Source organism: Lepidochelys kempii, chromosome 24, assembly GCF_965140265.1.
Source record: "Lepidochelys kempii isolate rLepKem1 chromosome 24, rLepKem1.hap2, whole genome shotgun sequence".
NCBI lineage: Eukaryota > Metazoa > Chordata > Testudines > Cheloniidae > Lepidochelys > Lepidochelys kempii.
Genome location: NC_133279.1, coordinates 5,893,577 through 5,911,398, shown reverse-complemented (window position 1 = coordinate 5,911,398; position 17,822 = coordinate 5,893,577). Strand labels below are relative to the sequence as shown.

The following is a 17,822-nucleotide window of genomic DNA, read 5'->3' as shown; positions in this document are numbered from 1 at the left end:
TCAGAGCTTGGGCAATAAAGATCAACGGCCACGTTTACAGCAATGGCACCTGCAGGTCCCAGAGGCCTCAGCAGGGACTGTGTGTGCTCAGCACTCTTGAAAAAAACTCAGACCTTAAACACAGGAATCCTGAGTCCCTCTGGTCTGGTATCCTGTCTCCGAAAGCATCTGGGGCTAGATGCCTCAGAGGACACCCCCTAGTGGACATCGGTGGAATAACCTACTCCTGGAGGAAGTTCCTTCCTGACCTCATCAGGGAGTGGCTAGCTCACGCCCTGAAGCCGGAGAGTTTATAGCCCTTATAAATTTACCACCATCTAAACCAGGTATAAATCTACCCACCTCAGCAGTCAGATTCCCCCCCTCCCCACTGTGGTTCTTATCGTCTTCGTGACCTTCTTTTCTTTTCTCCCTCTAGACTCATTTGATTGATTAGTTGCTTTTAATGAGTTGATTTCTCCCTGACTTAATTCTCTTTTGATCGGTGGCCTGGCCTGTTTCAGAAAGACGTGTCGTACCTGTGCCAGGGTGATTAAATCTCACCCCTTAGGGCACAGAGGATTCAGAGGTCGCTGAAATCTCACGACATGAATGCCTGAGACATTGCGAAGGTTGTAGGAACAGGCCTCTGATTATACAGAGTTTCAGCAACCTCATTATTACCTGCCCTTGGCAGCTTGGGCCCAAATCTCACAAGCTTCCTCACTGAACACAACTCCCGAATCCTAAACTAGAGCTGGTTGGGAACTTCCCGGCCAAACGATTTGCATCAGAAAATGCAGAGGGAGGAAAAAGCCCATTGCCTCCAGGGACAGGAGCTTGGCCCTGAGACTCGGCCGACCCCGCAGCTAAAAAGCTGGGAACATGCTGGAGAAAAGAGACCTTAGACAAAGCAGCAAAGATTTAGTCTGACTTTTTAGGAAGCTTTGGTTGATCCCTAGTAAATGGAAACCAAGATGTCACTCACCTTCCCTCTCCCAGCCCCCTTCCCCTCCCAGCCCAGCCCAGCCCTTTACTGTGCTGTTCTTTTGCTTGTTTTCTGATTATTTTGTGGGGGAGGGAATAAATACGGAAAATTCCAAGAGAGTGACCCACCCCAGGTAGCCATGTGGGGAGGGAGCTCATCTGAGATGTGGGAGACCAAGGTCCGAGTCCCTGGCCTTACTTTCCAGCCAGCCCTGCCCTAAGTGTCATCTGCATCTCGGCCCCCTCCCCCAGTCGCCTTTCGTTCAAAGCCCATTTAATGCCCCCAAATAGAAAAGGAGGACTTGTGGCACCTTAGAGACTAACCAATTTATTTGAGCATGAGCTTTCGTGAGCTACAGCTCACTTCATCGGATGCATACCGTGGAAACTGCAGCAGACTTTATATACACACAGAGATCATGAAACAATACCTCCTCCCACCCCACTGTCCTGCTGGTAATAGCTTATCTAAAGTGATCATCAAGTTGGGCCATTTCCAGCACAAATCCAGGTTTTCTCACCCTCCACCCCCCTACACACAAACTCACTCTCCTGCTGGCAATAGCCCATCCAAAGTGACAACTCTCTTCACAATGTGCATGATAATCAAGGTGGGCCATTTCCTGCACAAATCCAGGTTCTCTCACCCCCTCACCCCCCTCCAAAAACCACACACACAAACTCACTCTCCTGCTGGTAAAAGCTCATCCAAAGTGACCACTCTCCCTACAATGTGCATGATAATCAAGGTGCGAATACAGACTAACACGGCTGTTACTCTGAAACCTGTCTTAATGCCCCCGCAACCCAGTGATTCTTTCTTTCTTTATTGGTATTAGATTAGAGGCCCCCAGCCAAGATCAGAATCCCAGCTAGATGCCTCTGCCCCCAAAGAGCTTCTAATCTAGATAGGCAAGGTGGTCAAAGGGTGGGCGAGGGAAACAGAGGCACAGAGCGGAGAAGCAATTTGCCTGGGCCAGGACAGTCACAAGGCCCAATTCTTTGACGGGGAATCATTGCAGCCGTGGTGTCTTGCAAGTCCCCAGAGAAGGGAAGTGATTTGGCTCCGATCAGGGGCAGAACTGGGATTAGAACCAAGTTATCCGAGTCTCAGGCCAGGTGGCTACAGATAGAACCAGAGCACCTCTGCTAGCCCCCTGCTTTCCCTGCCGCTGTTCCTATGGTGATCCCGTCTCTTCTCTTCCCTCCCACCCACCGCAGCCGTGCAACGGGGACGCATGGCCCACACGCAGACCAGCCCCGGCCAGTACCTGCTGAACAACGGAGACCCATACAATGGCCACTCCTACCTGACCGGCTTCATCTCCCTGCTGCTGAGGGCTGAGCCCTATCCAACCTCCCGCTACGGGGCCCAGTGCCTGCAGTCCAACATCATGGGCATCGAGAACATCTGCGAGCTGGCCGCCCGCCTGCTCTTCAGCGCCATCGAGTGGGCCAAGAACATCCCCTTCTTCCCCGACTTCCAGCTCTCCGACCAGGTGTCCCTGCTGCGCATGACCTGGAGTGAGCTCTTTGTGCTCAATGCCGCCCAGTGCTCTATGCCGCTGCACGTGGCCCCGCTGCTGGCGGCCGCCGGCCTCCACGCCTCGCCCATGTCAGCCGACCGGGTGGTGGCCTTCATGGACCACATCCGGGTCTTCCAGGAGCAGGTGGAGAAGCTCAAGGCCCTGCACGTCGACTCGGCGGAGTACTCCTGCCTCAAAGCCATCGCTCTGTTCACACCAGGTGAGCGGGGCTCAGGGGCGGGGCTGGGGCAGATCTCTCCCCCCATTGGTGATTCCTGTCTCAAGCCCCTCCCCTTGTTCGCACCAGGTGAGTTGCAGCAAGGGGCAGGGACGGGGCTAGAGCAGGTGACCTGTGTCTTTGAAAGCTGTCACCTTGTGCATGCCAGGGGCGTTGTGCTGGGGGACGGGGGCAGGTCTGTCTCCCGTTTGTAGCTGCCTCCTCCCTATCCTTAGGGCTGGTGACAAATCTTTCATTGTGGCTTTCAGCACAAATTTTTCACCTCGTTTGACATTTTCTCAATGGGATCCGTCACCTTTTGGCTTTGAGGAGTCCCTTCACCTCCAGGGAGAGAACAGGGTGGGGCAGGAAAGGTGGAAAAAATGTTCATTTCTGTTTTCAGTGTCAGGATTTTACTTGGCTGGTGACGTTCACCTTGTTTGGCCGCGTTTGTTTCACGTTCTGCTGTTTTGGTCAGTTTCACTTTTGCCTGCTAGAGCAAAATGCTGGTGCTCCTTAGGGTTTTCAGGATCACAAGAGAATTGCACCAAAAAAAGTCATGAAATGTTTCCATTAATATCAGGTTTTGTTAAATCTCCTCCTTTTTAAAACACAAGCCTAATTTGCAGAGGTTGGAACTAAAGTGACAGTGCGGTGTTGCCAACGCTCTTGATTTTATCGCGAGTTTCACAATTTTTGCTAGTTTTCTTAAAGCCCCAGCTCCTGGACTCATGTGACTATGTGAGACTCTTCGCTTTATTCTTTCTCAGCTTTTCTTTTGTCGTAGCAGAAAAAAAGCTTGGAAACCACGACCTCTAAAGGGTAAAAAGCCCCAAAAGACAAAAACCAAAGCACAAAGGGTGAATGCAAAGAAACCCAAATTAATTCTCTTTTAAAAAATCTTATTTTGAAGCCAATCTCATGGTTAGGTGGGGGTGGGGGGAATCTGACTTATGATTTTTGGACACATGGGGTTCTAACAGTCTTTCTAAAGGTGAACTTCAAAGCAAAAAAAAAAATTAAAAAAAAAAGTTAAACCCTGATTTGTGTGTTCAGTGCCCCATCTCCATGGATCAGGCCATGAGCTGCATCCAGCAGTGAAATCAGCTGTAGTTCATTTCTCTCAATCCTTCCTCCAGATTTTCAGAAATATTTAACATCCAGCAGCTCTCATTGAGGCACCTAAACACCAATAAAGGGGCCAGATTTCCAAGACTGCGCTGAGCACCCAGTAGCTTGCATTGTTCTCTATGGAAACTACTGGATTATAATTCTCAATAGACGCTGCTGGTGGCTGAGTCTGTTTGAAAATCTGGCTCTTGGTAGTTTTCGCCTTAATTAACATTCATCAGGCGGAATTTTGAGACACACGATTTATTTGATTAAAAAAACGGCAATTCATCAAAACCCAAATTGTTATCAGAATGGGGTCTGTTTCGATGAACCTCCCAACTTAGGGTGACCAGATAGCAACTGTGAAAAAACGGGACGGGGGTCGGGGGTGTGGGGGTAATAGGTGCCTATATAAGAAAAAATCCCCCCAAATGGGACTGTTCCTATAAAAACGGAACATCTGGTCATCCTATCCCAACTCAAACAATTACTAGGGAAAGAAACCGATGAGATTGTCAAAATATTTCATTTCTGACATTTGCAAAACCAAAAAGAGTCCGTTTTCCGAGACGAAACAATTGTTTGTTTTTAAATGTTTTAATAAAAAGGTTGGCGTGGAAATAAAACATTTCAAAATGATCAAAGGAAAATGTTTCAACTGACCTGACCCAATTTCCCCCCCACCCCAAGCTTTTGGTTTGCAAACATTTTTGAGATTTCGATTTTACATCCTGATTCAGGGTATGCGATTTTTTTTTTTTTTGATATCTCAAAAATTTGCGTGGCTCAGGAAAACTCTTTCTGGCCCCGCTGTGAGCATAGGATGGATTATAGCTAATACCATGACTTTGGGCATTCTCCGTTGCCCTGCATCTTGCGCAGTTATTTAGGCTGATGCACAGTGAATGCAGACCACTACCGTTCTGATCCAGGAGCCTCTTACACTCACTTTGCACTGATGACTCTTTTCTCAGGGGCCTCAATCCACACAGGAATCCAGGGCTTAGCTCTGGTTTCCTCTTCGCTAGGCGACTCTCCTTGAACTCGGAGGTTTGCCCCGCGCGGAACCTGCAGCAAAGTCACTGTGCTGGGCTTGTGACATCAGCCGTTGCCGACGCAGGGGGTTGTGAGGTCACAAGCACAGAGAGGTATGACTTCACTGCCGTGCTGCGTGGGAGAACCAGGAGTGCGTCTTGGCGTTCAATGAGGAGCAGTCGTTAGAAAAAACGACTACCCACAGCAGCACAAGAGGGCGGGGGCGTTTCCTTGTTCTGATTTTCCACGCTCACTCTGGTGCGGGAAAATCCACATGGACGTGCTAGCTGGGGTCAGGGTGGAATCTGGCATACGCTCCCTTTGTACTGAACTGCACAGCGAGGCATATAATTAGGTTGGGTCTTCCAGCACTGGTTGTAGATGGAGAAATATGGATGGGTTATTGGTCTATTCCAGCAGAAGAGGGCTGGATCATAAGTCTCTGAGGACACGGTAGGCAGGTGACCTGCAGACTGGAGAGCTTAGACATTTGTTCCGGTCTGGCAAAAAGCAGGATCAATGGATCAATAGACCTGGCAAGTCTGGTATTCCTAACCACACAGGGAAATTAATCTGAGAGCAGATGTCCTTAAAAAAGTCTAGACATTTGCACTCAATTCAGGCCTGCATTTCCAAGAGTCAGCTGCGACATTCGAGTCGGCGGATAGATTGACCCCTGATCACCTACGGATGGGGTTTTAGAGCAGAAACCCAGTGAAGAATCAGCCCTTCTAAATTAAGGTTAAAATCCCCCATCTGATTCTAATCAGGAAGGGATGATATCCACTGGGTGGATTAGTGATCTATAGGTCTGTTCTATTACTGACAGGTAGGAATCACTGAAAATCTTGAGTCAAATCCCCTCTGCCTAAATTACAAGATTGGCTAAAAAACCATGAGGGGTTTTACACAATTCTCTTGCAGTGCTGGAAACCTGACAGAATGCCAGCATTTTGCGAGTTCAGGAGAAAGCAAAGCTGATTAAAAACAGACCGTGACACTAAGGCGGTTCATTGAATCAGGGAAGTCAAAAACCCGGCAAAGAAAAAACAGAAATGAACATTCCCCCCCCGCCCCGCTTTCCTCTCCCTCGTGGTGATTTCTTTTTCAATGGCAAATGTGGGCTTCATGTTTTCAAGCTTCTAACTGCAACCGGCAGGGTGAGAAAGGTACTTAAAAAAAAAAAAATTAAAAAGCAGAAGAAAGAATGAAAGCTGAGATTCTCCCATCATCCTCTGATGCCAGGAGCTGGAGCTTTAAGGAAAACCAGCTGTTGTCGCGAGAGGAATGGCGAAGCCTTGAGAGCTGAAGCTCAGGGCTGGCATGGTTGCCCCTCCATCAGGGAATAGCCACCAGTGTGCCCCTTACGCAAGCGATCACACCATGCCTGACCCCGGGCAATCCCCATGGGAGCCATACGAAGACAGCTAGAGAGAGGACTTTGGAGCACCTGCATCAAATGTCATTGATCAGGCTCATCTCAGTGTGAAATATGGGCAGGTTTGCTTCATGGGGGCCCTGTCATCCTTTGATGCCAGCCTCCCAGGGGCCAGTTATTACAGTAGCACCCAGAGGCCACAGCTGCTCTTGCTGCCCCATCGTGCTAGGTGCTGTACCATGCCTAGTAAAAGATCCTGCCCCAAAGAGCTTATAACCTCATGATTTACCCAAGGCCACCCAGCAAAACCAGCAATAGAACCCAGGTCTGCTAGACCACGTCCCTCACCACTAGACCACACTGCCTTTACTGGCCTCTGCCCCCCAGCCTCAGTGACCATGCGTTTTGCTGCCCCAGGGCAACTCTTTGTGCTCCATCTGTGTGCCACTTCACAGATCCCATCTCCTGTCTCGATCCGATTCGCCATTTGTCCCACGCTGTGCACAACCGCTCACACCAGGGCCAAGTTCCAGCCTGATAGATAGCACCATGCAGGGCACACAGAGAATCGACCCCTTTTTCCGGTCAAGGCAGAGCGTGCAGCAGGGCAAGCGGCCTCAGCAGCCGTACACTGCCCTCTGCCCTGGCACGCTGCCAGCCCTGACTGGCAGACGAGCCGAGAAGAGAGCTCCGTTTCCAGGCCACTGACCAGTGACATTTGGTCTCGACCCCATCTGGGCCAGGCTGCATGTACCCCCTTTTCCATCCCCTGAGCCAGCCGGTCTTACTCAACTCGAGTTAATTCCCCTAACCATTTAGGGCCAGAACGTGGATTGGTTTTTAGAAGGGGAACTTCCCAGGCTTCCCTCATCCCCACTTTCCTCCCAAATAAATTTTCACTGTCAAGCAATTCCTAGTGTGGGATTCATTTTCAGGGACGCCCCCCCCCCACACACACACAATGAGTTTTCCCCCAGTGCTGCTAGCTCTTGTGGTTTTATCGCAAGTCTCCTGATATTTCATCTGGTTTTTGAAGCCCCAGCTCCTGGAGTCATGTGACAATGTATAAGTCTCGGCTTTCAATTACCAAAACCACAAAGTTTCTAGCCCTTGTGGGAGCATAGCAAAGCTTGAAAATGTGACTCCCCTAAAGGATGAAAAGTGGAAGGGAAATAAAAAAACAGCCTCAGATTTATTTATTTTTTTACATCTCCGGGCCAGCAAGCTTGGGGATCACAGCTAAGTTCCTGCCCCCCCCCCCGCCCCGTTGTAAAACCGTTGCTGCCAGTCATTGGCCTGGCTGTCTCTGTGCTAGAGTCAGAGGGGCCTGGTCTGGAAGAGAAGAGGAAGCGGGTCAGGCTTGAGGGACATCAGTCAAGCTGTGGGGGGGACGAGGGCTGGAATAGCAGGGGGCTGCATGTTGCAATTGAGGGGCATCAAGGGGAACATCATGGCTGGTAGAGCAGGATGGGGTGTGGTCAGGAGTGAGGTGCATTGGCAGAACTGTGGGGAGAGGGGGTCCTAGGGGTGGAATAGCAAGAGCTGTTGTTTGCACTAAGGGCCATCAGTGGAGCTCTGTGGGGGAAGCAGGGTGGGACGCGGAACAGGACTAAGCTGCATCCGCAGAGCCAAATGGCATGAGTAACCTGGAGCCTGGCCTGCTGCTTTCGCCACTTCCCTTGGGCCGTGAGTCCAGGCAGCGTGCGACGTGAGAGACTTTGCTCTGCGGCTCTCCGGCTAGTCTGGACTGTAAAAATAACTCCTCTTAACCCTCTCCTGTCATCAGCTCAGATCCCAACAGCCCCTACCCTGCCACGAGGGAAACTGAGCCGACATTTCCCACCCTGGCCAACATCAGCTCCAGCCACGGTAGCGCCGCTGGGCGCTCTAGTGTAGACAGGCGACAGCTCAACAGCTCTGAGCAGGTGACTCATCTAGGCTAGGGCTCCTGAGGTGGCTCACACCAGTAAGAAGGAGGCAGCGTGGACTAGTGGCTAAGGTCAGGCAGGGCTCTCACGAGACCTAGGTTTTATTCCTGGCTCTGCCACTGACCTGCTGTGTGATCTTGGGTAAGTCACTTTGCCACTCCCTGCCTCCGTTTCCCCACCCACTCTTGGTCTGTCTGGTCAATTTTGATGACAAGTTCTTGGGGGTAGGATCCGTCTCTTGCTAAGTGTATGTATAGCACCTGGCACGATGGGGCCATGATCTCAGACGGGGGAGGGATGCGTTGGGGGACGGGTCCCTATGCCTCTGCTTCCACTCCAACATTTGGTCGGGTTTGTCAATTGAGACTTAAGCTCTGCAGAGCAGAGGCTGGATGTGCAGCGCCTGGCACCGTAGGGCCCTGATCTCAGCTGGGATCTCTAGGAGCTGCCATAATAACGAAGCCACCGCACTGGGGAGATTTTTGCAAGACACCCCTAGGGCAGCCAACGGACTGAGGCACAAACCGCCCGGCCCCTCTCCCTCACTGCACCTCCCAGGCACCCCACCCGCCCAGCCCCTTGGTGGCCTTTGGAGGAAGGTTGGCATGCTGAGCGTTTTTAGGAGCCAGCTATTGTCAGCAGCGTTGGAGCCATTCTTTCAGCCCGGGCTAAATGTCTGTGTAATAGCTGGGCTGCGTTTGAAAGGCTGCGGGTGTGAATGTCTTAGCTCCGAGCCCCCTTTCAGAGCTGTCAATAGTGGTTATGGCCCCCGACTGAATGGCGAGAACTCATTCAGGGCCGTGAAAGGAGCCCCTTCTCCTTTGCCTCAATTCAGGCCGTGAATTGAGCAAACTCAGCTGGGCTGGGGGCATCCTTTATTGCAGGGTGGGAAACACCAATCTTCACCCTGCTCCTCACACACTGGGCTCTAGGGGAACCGCTCCTCCTTTGAGGATGAATGGCTGGGATTGGGGAGATGTGTTTGGAAGGAGCCTGGGGGTGAGCATTGCTCTAGAGAGAATAGGCCAATGGGAGATGTAGAGGGCAAGGCAGGGAGGAGTTTGCGAATCTAGCCTCCTGGGGATTGAGGATGAGGCTGCACTGGGCGAAGGGGTTTGGAAAGGTGAGGAATGGAAAGCTCGCTTCTCTTTGATCATGGAGATGTTTATCGGCACCTTCCATCCCAAAGGGTCTCGAGAAAGGAAATTGCGGCAATCGCTGCTACGATGCAGCCACTGCTGGGGTGGGACGTGGCAGTTTTTGGAACAGCACACAAAAACGCTGCGCACGTTTTAGGGCCGGAAGGGAAAACTAGCGTACGCAGCACAGAGAGTTGAAAACCTCAAACCGAAGTGCCCGCTGTTTCCGTTGGGCCGGGTTTGAAACAGACCCATTTCTCACCCGGAAAATGATGTTCCCCAGGGTCGTTTAACAATTGAAATCATCACTGAAGATTTTCCTTTATGAAAGAATCTGGCTTTTGGTAAAACTGTGCCACGGAGAAAGAAAAGCCCAGAATCTGTAGCCATGGATTTCGTTACTGCAAAAATGGCCATTTTTAAGCCCCCAAAGAGTTTTCATTTAGAACCTTTCCCTTAGCGCTGGTGTCCAGCTGATGCTGGGGGGCAGGACTTTTGGCAGGACATTGTGTAGCATATTGCAGTTTAAACAAGACTCTGATGCGAATTGCCTTCCTCGGCCAAAGGTCACGGAACTAATGAGCCCAGGTGGCTAGCAGTTTGGTTCAGGAATTATACAAACTGTAAAACCCGTTCATTTACCACAACCAGCGTGCAGCTAAAATTGGGGACTGAGATTCAGGCCTCTCTGGGTTCTAGTTCCACCTGAGATCTTGTGGCAGTCAATTGACTTATCAGTGCCTCAGTTTCCCATGTTCTCTGGTCTCTCCACATCCAGCCCCTCTCTGTTGTTTGTTACATCACGTGCATAACTGGGTTGGGAACTGCTTGGAGGCAGGTACTGTGTCTGTTTGATCAGCCTGTAATGTGCCTAACAAGCTTCTGGTCATCGATTTGATCCCCATTGCCAGGGAGTCCCACAGGTTAATTGACTGTGCTAGGGAGACCCACAGGTTAACCTTTGCTGTTGCAGGGAGTCCTACAAGTTATTAGTATTAGTAGGAGCATTGCCAGCAGGTCGAGGGAAGAGATTATTCCCCTCTATTTGGCACTGGTCAGGCCACAGCTGGAGATCTGCATCCAGTTTGGGCCCCCCACTACAGAAGAGATTTGAACAAATTGGAGAAAGTCCAGCGGAGGGCAACGAAAATTATTAGGGGCCTGGGGCACATGACTTACGAGGAGAGGCTGAGGGAACTGGGGTTATTTAGTCTGTAGAAGAAAAGAGTGAGGGGGGTTTTGATACCTGAAGAGGGGTTTCAAAGAGGATGGAGCTCAGCTGTTCTCAGTGGTGGCAGATGACAGAAGAGGAGTAATGGTCTCAAATTGCAGTTGGGGAGGTCTAGGTTGGCTATTAGGAAACACTATTTCGCTAGGAGGGTGGTGAAGCACTGGAATGGGTTACCTAGGGAGGCGGTGGAATCTCCATCCTTAGAGGTTTTTAAGGCCTGGCTTGACAAAGCCCTGGCTGGGATGATTTAGTTGGGGTTGGTCCTGTTTTGAGCAGGGGGTTGGACTAGATGACCTCCTGAGGTCTCTTCCAAGCCAATATTCTATGTTTCTAAATTAGCCCCAACTGTGACCTGTGGCAGGGAGTTCCGCAGATTAACCCTGCCCCTGCCCTGCAGAACTGTCCCGTACAGGCTGCAGCTGAGAGCCATGTTCCCTCACCTGCCTCCTCCCTTGCTCTCCTTGCAGACGCAGTGGGCCTTTCGGATCTGGGCCCCGTGGAGAGTATCCAGGAGAAGTCGCAGTGCGCCCTGGAGGAGTACGTCCGGAATCAGTACCCCAACCAGCCCAGCCGTTTTGGAAGGCTGCTGCTCCGCATGCCCTCCCTGCGCATCGTCTCCGCGCCCGTCATCGAGCAGCTGTTCTTCGTCCGCCTGGTGGGCAAGACGCCCATCGAGACCTTAATCCGGGACATGCTGCTGTCGGGATCTAGCTTCAACTGGCCCTACATCCCCATGCAGTGAGGAGGGCGGCAGGAGGAGCTGGGCTTTCCAGGGCAGCGGAGACGCACCCCTGGATTCCATCCGGAGCAGGAAGGATCGCTGTGAGCCCTCCCTGCTTTGGAGGAACGGGCAGGACTCACCGGGACGGGTTGACGGTCCCATGACGTTGGGGCATGGGGCGTGAGGCCCAGCGTCTGGACTCCGGAGAACAAAAGGGGAGTGGAACTGATTCTTGAAGGGGTTGATTCTCAAAAGGCCCTTCCTGTTCCCTTTCCAATGGGGCAGGAATTCCCACTTGCCCCCCTCCCATCCCCGATCTACTCTACCAGCGTGACACTGACATAACCACATTTAATCATGCAGCTACCTTTACCCGTTTGCTTCTGTTTGACCTGTACGCACTGAAAAAATCTGGACCTTCCTCCTCTCCCGGCCTGCGAGGGGACTCTGCAAACCAGGGACAATCTGCACCCTATCTGTGGGACTTTGCTCTGCTTCCAAATGCCCAACGACTTGCCACTTCCTGGCAGCCTGCACGTACCGAATCCTATGGCTGGGCACCTGAGACCACACGAGCCTGTCTCGGGCTTTGACTATATCAGCATTTGGTATCCGGCAGCTGAGAACTGAGGACTCATTACCGGAGTGGCCTTGATCACGCGACAAATTGCTCTCTCCCTTTTTGGTGGGGGCAGCAGGGTTGTCAAAAAAGCGGGGGGAGGGTAAGACACACACAAAGCCGAGCCTGCAATCTCATTGCCCGTGTGTGGGTGTGGTGGGATGGGGAGGGGAGGGGTAAAGTTTACCATTCCCCTTGGAATAAGAGAGGCCTGAGGCATGGACTATTTATAAATAAAATAAACCTATATTATATCCTAAATTCTTCTGTTCTCCCCTTGAAAATGAAAGTGTATATCCCCCCTCTCATCTCCTTTTGTTTTTAATTTCCCCCTTCTCCTTTGTAAAGATATTTTGCTGTGGATTGTGGATTTCTCTTTGGAAACAAACAAAACAAAACAAAACAAAAAAACCAGTTTTTTTTTTTTTTTGGTGGAGCTGGCATTATAATTAAAACTGATGATTGCTGAACTCATTCCAGGTTTTCTTCTTCTTCTTGCTAGAGCGCCCCGGGGCTCTGCGCATTTGGGAAGCCGAGCTGTCGGTTCGCCAGCCACCGGCGGCGGAGACAGATGGTCCCACCTAGTGAGATGGGGCACATGTCTCAGGAAATCGAGCCCAACCGCGACTGTTACATGTTACCTTGGTGGAAAGAATGTAAAGGAGACAGGGCCGGTGATGCAGATTCAGGGAGTGAGACTTATTCCAGGTGCTGCTGTAGGAGAGCACTTAAGCACGTGCTTAACTTTAAGCAAGCGTGTAAGTGTCATTCCTGAATCCTGCATGCTCATGCTTCACTGAACCGGCTTCACACTGAGATGTACTCAAACTAAACCCATAGCTCTGAACGCCACTGACCCTTGGGGAGGTTTGGGTCTCAGCTGCATCACTGGATCTTTTCTTTAGCGTGGCCTGAACCAGAACCCCAGATCTGGCTGTTTTGGGGACCAAGGAATTACCACCTTTCATTCAATGCATTGGTTACAGGGTTCAGTGCTGAGCATATAACAATGAGTGGTGTCGTCAACTCTTGGACCAGGTGTCCCATTATGCAGATGACAGATCCCGATTAGCCAGCCCCATTGAGTGGGACAGTGATACAGGGACTACAAAAAGAAATATTATAGCATCTAGAAAGCCCAACCGAGATCAGGGCCCATTGTGCTAGGCACTGCACAGACAGAAAGTGAGAGACAGGTCCTGCTCTGAAAAGCTTACAAGCTAAGTAGACAAAAGGTGGGAGGGGAAACTGAGGCACAGAGGAGTGATGAGCTTTGCCCAAGGTCACCGCGTCCCCTACCCACTAAACCATGCTGTCTTCCCTGCACATTTCACTCTGCTAAACAAAATCAAGAGCTATGGGACCGCACAGCCCAGACGAGAACCCAGGTCCCTGTCTAGCACTGTAACCACAAGGCCACGCTGCCCCTCCCAAAGACGCTGCAGCAGCGCAGCTGAGTCCTCAAGCCGGTGTCGCAGCTCCGGCTGAATCCATCGCCTCTGGGGGCTGCAAAACTGACAGCCCAAGGCCTCCATTTTAGGTTCCTAATAGGGGAACAATGTGGGGTTTGCAAACACTTCTCTCTGTACCAAGCGTAACCCATTAGGAACTCATCATCTTATTATCCATCTGTTCAGCAACTGCTGCCAGGGGCAGGCTCCACTGGGAACAATCAAGCCGAACGCAGCAATCTTCCACCCCTCGTGCCTGTTGTCAGCCGGGAGCCACAATAGCCTAATTGTTTGTTTATCTGTTATTCTCCATCTCCTGAGCACTTGAATGAGGCTTAAAAAACCTCCCCAGAGCACGATTCGGGCACCGGCCGGGGGGGCAGCCGGAACACAGGTGTCTTGAGCCAGGAAGCCCGAGGACGTCTGGGTGAGATGCAGCGGAGATGAACAGTAAGAGAGAAGCCATTTTAGCCAAGGGAGATTCAGAGATCTTGTCTGCTGGGATCACCCGGCGGCCTGTCTCATACGTGCCCGGGGTCCTGGGGTCACCCTGCATATCTATAAAAGCCTCAAGTCATGGGATGAGGGCTGATCTAAGTGCACAGGGCACGTCTCTGACCTGCCTTTTCTAATATAAACACACAGCAGTGCATTCTAAAACAGGAGACCCTACCAAAACAAATCACCCCACCACGCACACAAAACTCTCCTGCTGGTGTGAGGATGAGAGAATGAACGACACAAGGCCAACGTTAGACCGGTTGTTTAATGCGCAACTGGAAGGAGTGGAGATAGAGTGGTGCTGAGGGACGGTACAAGAACCCAGAGAGAAGAGAAGAGAGAAAAGCGTAGCAGCTGGATTCAGTACAAAACCTTTGCCCAGCAGAGGATGCAAGTCCGCAGATGCAGGCCTATTTGCATTCCACCAAACCAACAGATTGCTTCGACCCTGCAATCGACTGCAACCCCTGGACTCAGCCAAGGTCTGACCTAGCTGCTCCCGTGGCCAGTTCCACGGACTTGGATGCTGTGTCACCGGTGTCGTCTCTGCAGTAATTCAGACCTACTGTGCTACTAGGTACTGGCTGGACCGAGAGCCAGGGAACTGATGACACACCCACGCCCCACCAAACAATTATCGGCCAATATAGGCCTCGGGCTGTTCTGTTAGGACCTAATTTAGCAAGATGCTGAGCAGCCTGAACTCCAGAGTGATGGGACAGTGTTAGGACACACAGGACGATCCAGGGGTATGATCACAGGGATTTAAAAAGCCCCCAAAGGCTGTAAACCCTCATGCTTCAGGGCATAAAGCCAACCTCGAATTGATGGGGTCAGGAGGAAGACATCCCCTGGGTGCAGATTATCCCATCACTGCAGAGGCTATTGCGCAATCCTCTGAAGCAGATGGTGGGGATGGGACACTCCGTCAGATGGACCCTAGGTCTGAGCCAGTCTGGCACTCCCTGCCTTAGAAGTATAGATAGCTTTGGGATAGATCAAGCTCTCACTGTCTCCAGTAGGCGATAACCACTGGACCATCCTTCCCCTCCACAGCCTGTCTGCCCAGACTATGTTTCGAGCAGAAAGGACCCACAGCCTTCTTAGAAATCAAAGGCTGGGAGGAGCAGGCGGGGGGAAATCGCCACACAGAAGGCAGCGATGTTTTATTACAGGTTTTTAAGAGCCCATTAGAGAAAAGTCAAAAATGGCCTTTTCAAACCAAAGGACATTGGTGCGGCTTCGTTTGACCCTTCTATAAATAACGTCTAGGGGAAATATTTTAAACAAACATTCGGGAAGTTGAATTACATATGTTACACACATCAACAGGAGGGCGTCCTCTGGAATTAATTCAAGGACAATCTGGAAAGGCCACGAGAAAAGTTAGCACTTGGGGAGATGATACTCAATAATCAAACCTATCTGCATGAAAGAAGAAAAGAAAGAAAAAGGCTTCATGCTCAGGCTCTTACACCTCTCTAGCTATATACGCCTACTCAAAGGCCCCTTTGAGCCGTGCAGAGGAGTCCTTAGTGTAAATGAGCATCAGACGCAAAGAATCAAGAGCTAGAAAGTTTCTACCTAGTTCCAATAATGATTTAAGAACATAAGACATAAGAACGGCCATATTGGGTCAGACCAATGGTCCATCTAGCCCAGCATCCTGCCTTCTGAGAGTGGTCCGTGCCCGATGCTTCAAGGGAATGACCAGACCAGGGCAATTTATCAAGTGATCCATCCCCTGTCGTCCAGTCCCAGCTTCTGGCAGTCAGAGGTTTAGAAACACCCAGAGCATGGGGTTGTGGCCCTGCCTATCTTGGTTAATAGCCATTGATGGATCTTCCTCAATGAGCTTGTCTAATTCTTTTTTAAAATCCAATTATACTTTTGGCCTTCGCAACATCCCCTGATAATGAGTTCCACAGGCAGTGGTGGATTAGCCACTGGGCCAACAGGGCCTGTGCCCAGGGGCCCCGGTCAATTGGGGGGACCCACCCACCCAGTGCTCCTGCCGGGAAGCAGGGTCGGGGCACAGAGGCTTCCCCTGCTCCCTGGCAGAGCGCCAGGCAGGCGGGGGAAGCCCCTGCGCCTCGACCACGCTCCCTGGCAGGAGCACGGGAGGGGCGGGTGGAACTGCAGGTGGAAGGGATGGGGAGGGGCCCCCACTTGCTCTGGCTCAGGACCCCACAAAAGCTTAATCCGCCTCTGTCCACAGGTTGACTGTGCGTTGTGCGAAGAAGTACTTCCTTCTCTTTGTTTTCAATTTACTGCCTATTAATTTCATTGGGTGATCCCTAGTTCTTGTGTTACGTGAAGGGGTAAATAACACTTCCCTCGTCACTTTCCCCACACCGTTCATGACTGTATAGATCTCTGTGTTGACTAAGGGGAGAGATGTCTCTTTTCTAAGCTGACCAGCCCCAGTTTTATTAATCTCGCCGCATACGGAAGCTGTTCCATACCCCTAATCATTTTTGTTGCCCTTTTCTCTGTTTTTTCAAGTTCTAATATATATTTTTGAGCTGGCATGACCAGAACTGCCTGCAGTATTCAAGGTGTGGGCGCACCATGGCTTTATAGAGAGGCATGATGGTATTTTATGTCTTATTACCTACCTATCCCTTTCCTAATGGTTCCCAACATGCTGTTCTCTTTTCTGACGGCTGCTGCACACTGAACAGATGTTTTCAGTGAACTATCCACAACGACTCTTTCTTGAGTGCTAATTAGACCCCACCATTTTGTATGGATAGTTGGGATTATATTCTCCCATGTGCCTCACTTAGCATTTATCAAGACTGAATTTCATCTGCCATTTTGTTGCCCAGTCACGCAGTTTTGTGAGATCCCTTTGTAACTCTTCCCAGTCTGCTTTGGACTTTGCTACCTTGAGTAATTTTCTATCATCTGTAAACTTTGCCACTTCATTGTTTACCCCTTTTTCCAGATCATTTATGAACATGTTGAACACCACTGATCGCAGTACAGATCCCTGGGGGACCCCGCTATTTACCTTTCTCCACTGTAAAAACTGGCTGTTTATTCCTACCCTTTATTTCCTATCTTTTAACCAGTTACTGATCCATGAGAGGACCTTCCCTCTTATCCCATGACTGCTTACTTTGCTGAAGAGCCGTTGGTGAGGGAGCTTGTCAAAGGCTTTCTGAAAGTTCAAGTACACTATGACCACTAGATTACCCTTGTCCACATGTTTGCTGACATCCCTAAAGAATTCTAGTAGATTGGTGAGGCATGATTTCCCTTTACAAAAGCCCGTGTTGATTCTTCCCCAACATATCGTGTTCATCTGTGTGTCTGATCTTTCTGTTCTTTACTATAGTTTTAACCAATTTGCCTGGTACTGAAGTTAGGCTTACAGGTCTGAAACGGCAAGGATTGCCTCTTGAGCTTTTTTTAAATTGGTGTTACAGAGCTATCCTCCAGTCATCTGGTACAGAGCCTGATTTCAATGGTAGGTTACATACCACAGTTAGTTCTGCAATTTCGCACTGGAGTTCCTTCAGAACTTCTGGGTGAATTCCATCTGGCCCTGGTGCCTTATTACAGATTAATTTACCAATTTGTTCCTAAACCTCCCCTATTGACCTCAGTCTGGGACAGTTCCTCAGATTTGTCACAAAAAAGAATGGCTCAGGTGTGGGAATCTCCCTCCCATCCTCAGCAGCGAAGACCAATGTAAAGAATCCATTTAACTTCTCTGCCATGGCCTTATCTTCCTTGAGTGTGCCTTTAGCACCTCGATCGTCCTGTGGCCCCCCTGAATGTTTGACAGGCTTCCTGCTTCTGGTGCTTCTAAACATTTTTGCTCTGTCTTTTGCTAGTTGCTTTTCAAATTCTTTTTTGGCCTGCCAAATTATACTTTTATATTTGACTTGCCAGAGCTTACGTTCCGTTCTATTTTCCTCAGTACGGTTTTACTTCCAATTTTTAGATGATGTCTTTTTGTCTCCAACTGCCTCTTTTACTCTGTTGT

General features: G+C 50.4%; 1 protein-coding gene across 3 annotated transcripts in view; it reads left to right on the top strand.

Moving 5' to 3' along the window:
• LOC140902546 (nuclear receptor subfamily 2 group F member 5) overlaps positions 1-12,336 on the top strand; it is a 31,864-nt gene extending 19,528 nt beyond the window's left edge. For 2 of the 3 annotated variants that reach the window (XM_073322722.1, XM_073322724.1), the window contains exons 2-3: positions 2,188-2,712; positions 11,001-12,336. In XM_073322722.1, the coding sequence (XP_073178823.1) occupies positions 2,188-2,712; positions 11,001-11,275 (800 nt within the window). In that variant the 3' untranslated portion in view covers positions 11,276-12,336. Of the gene's footprint in view, positions 1-234; positions 327-2,187; positions 2,713-11,000 lie in introns of those variants that run through there. The other variant, XM_073322723.1, reaches the window with a different exon arrangement.
• Positions 12,337-17,822: the final 5,486 nt, after the last annotated feature.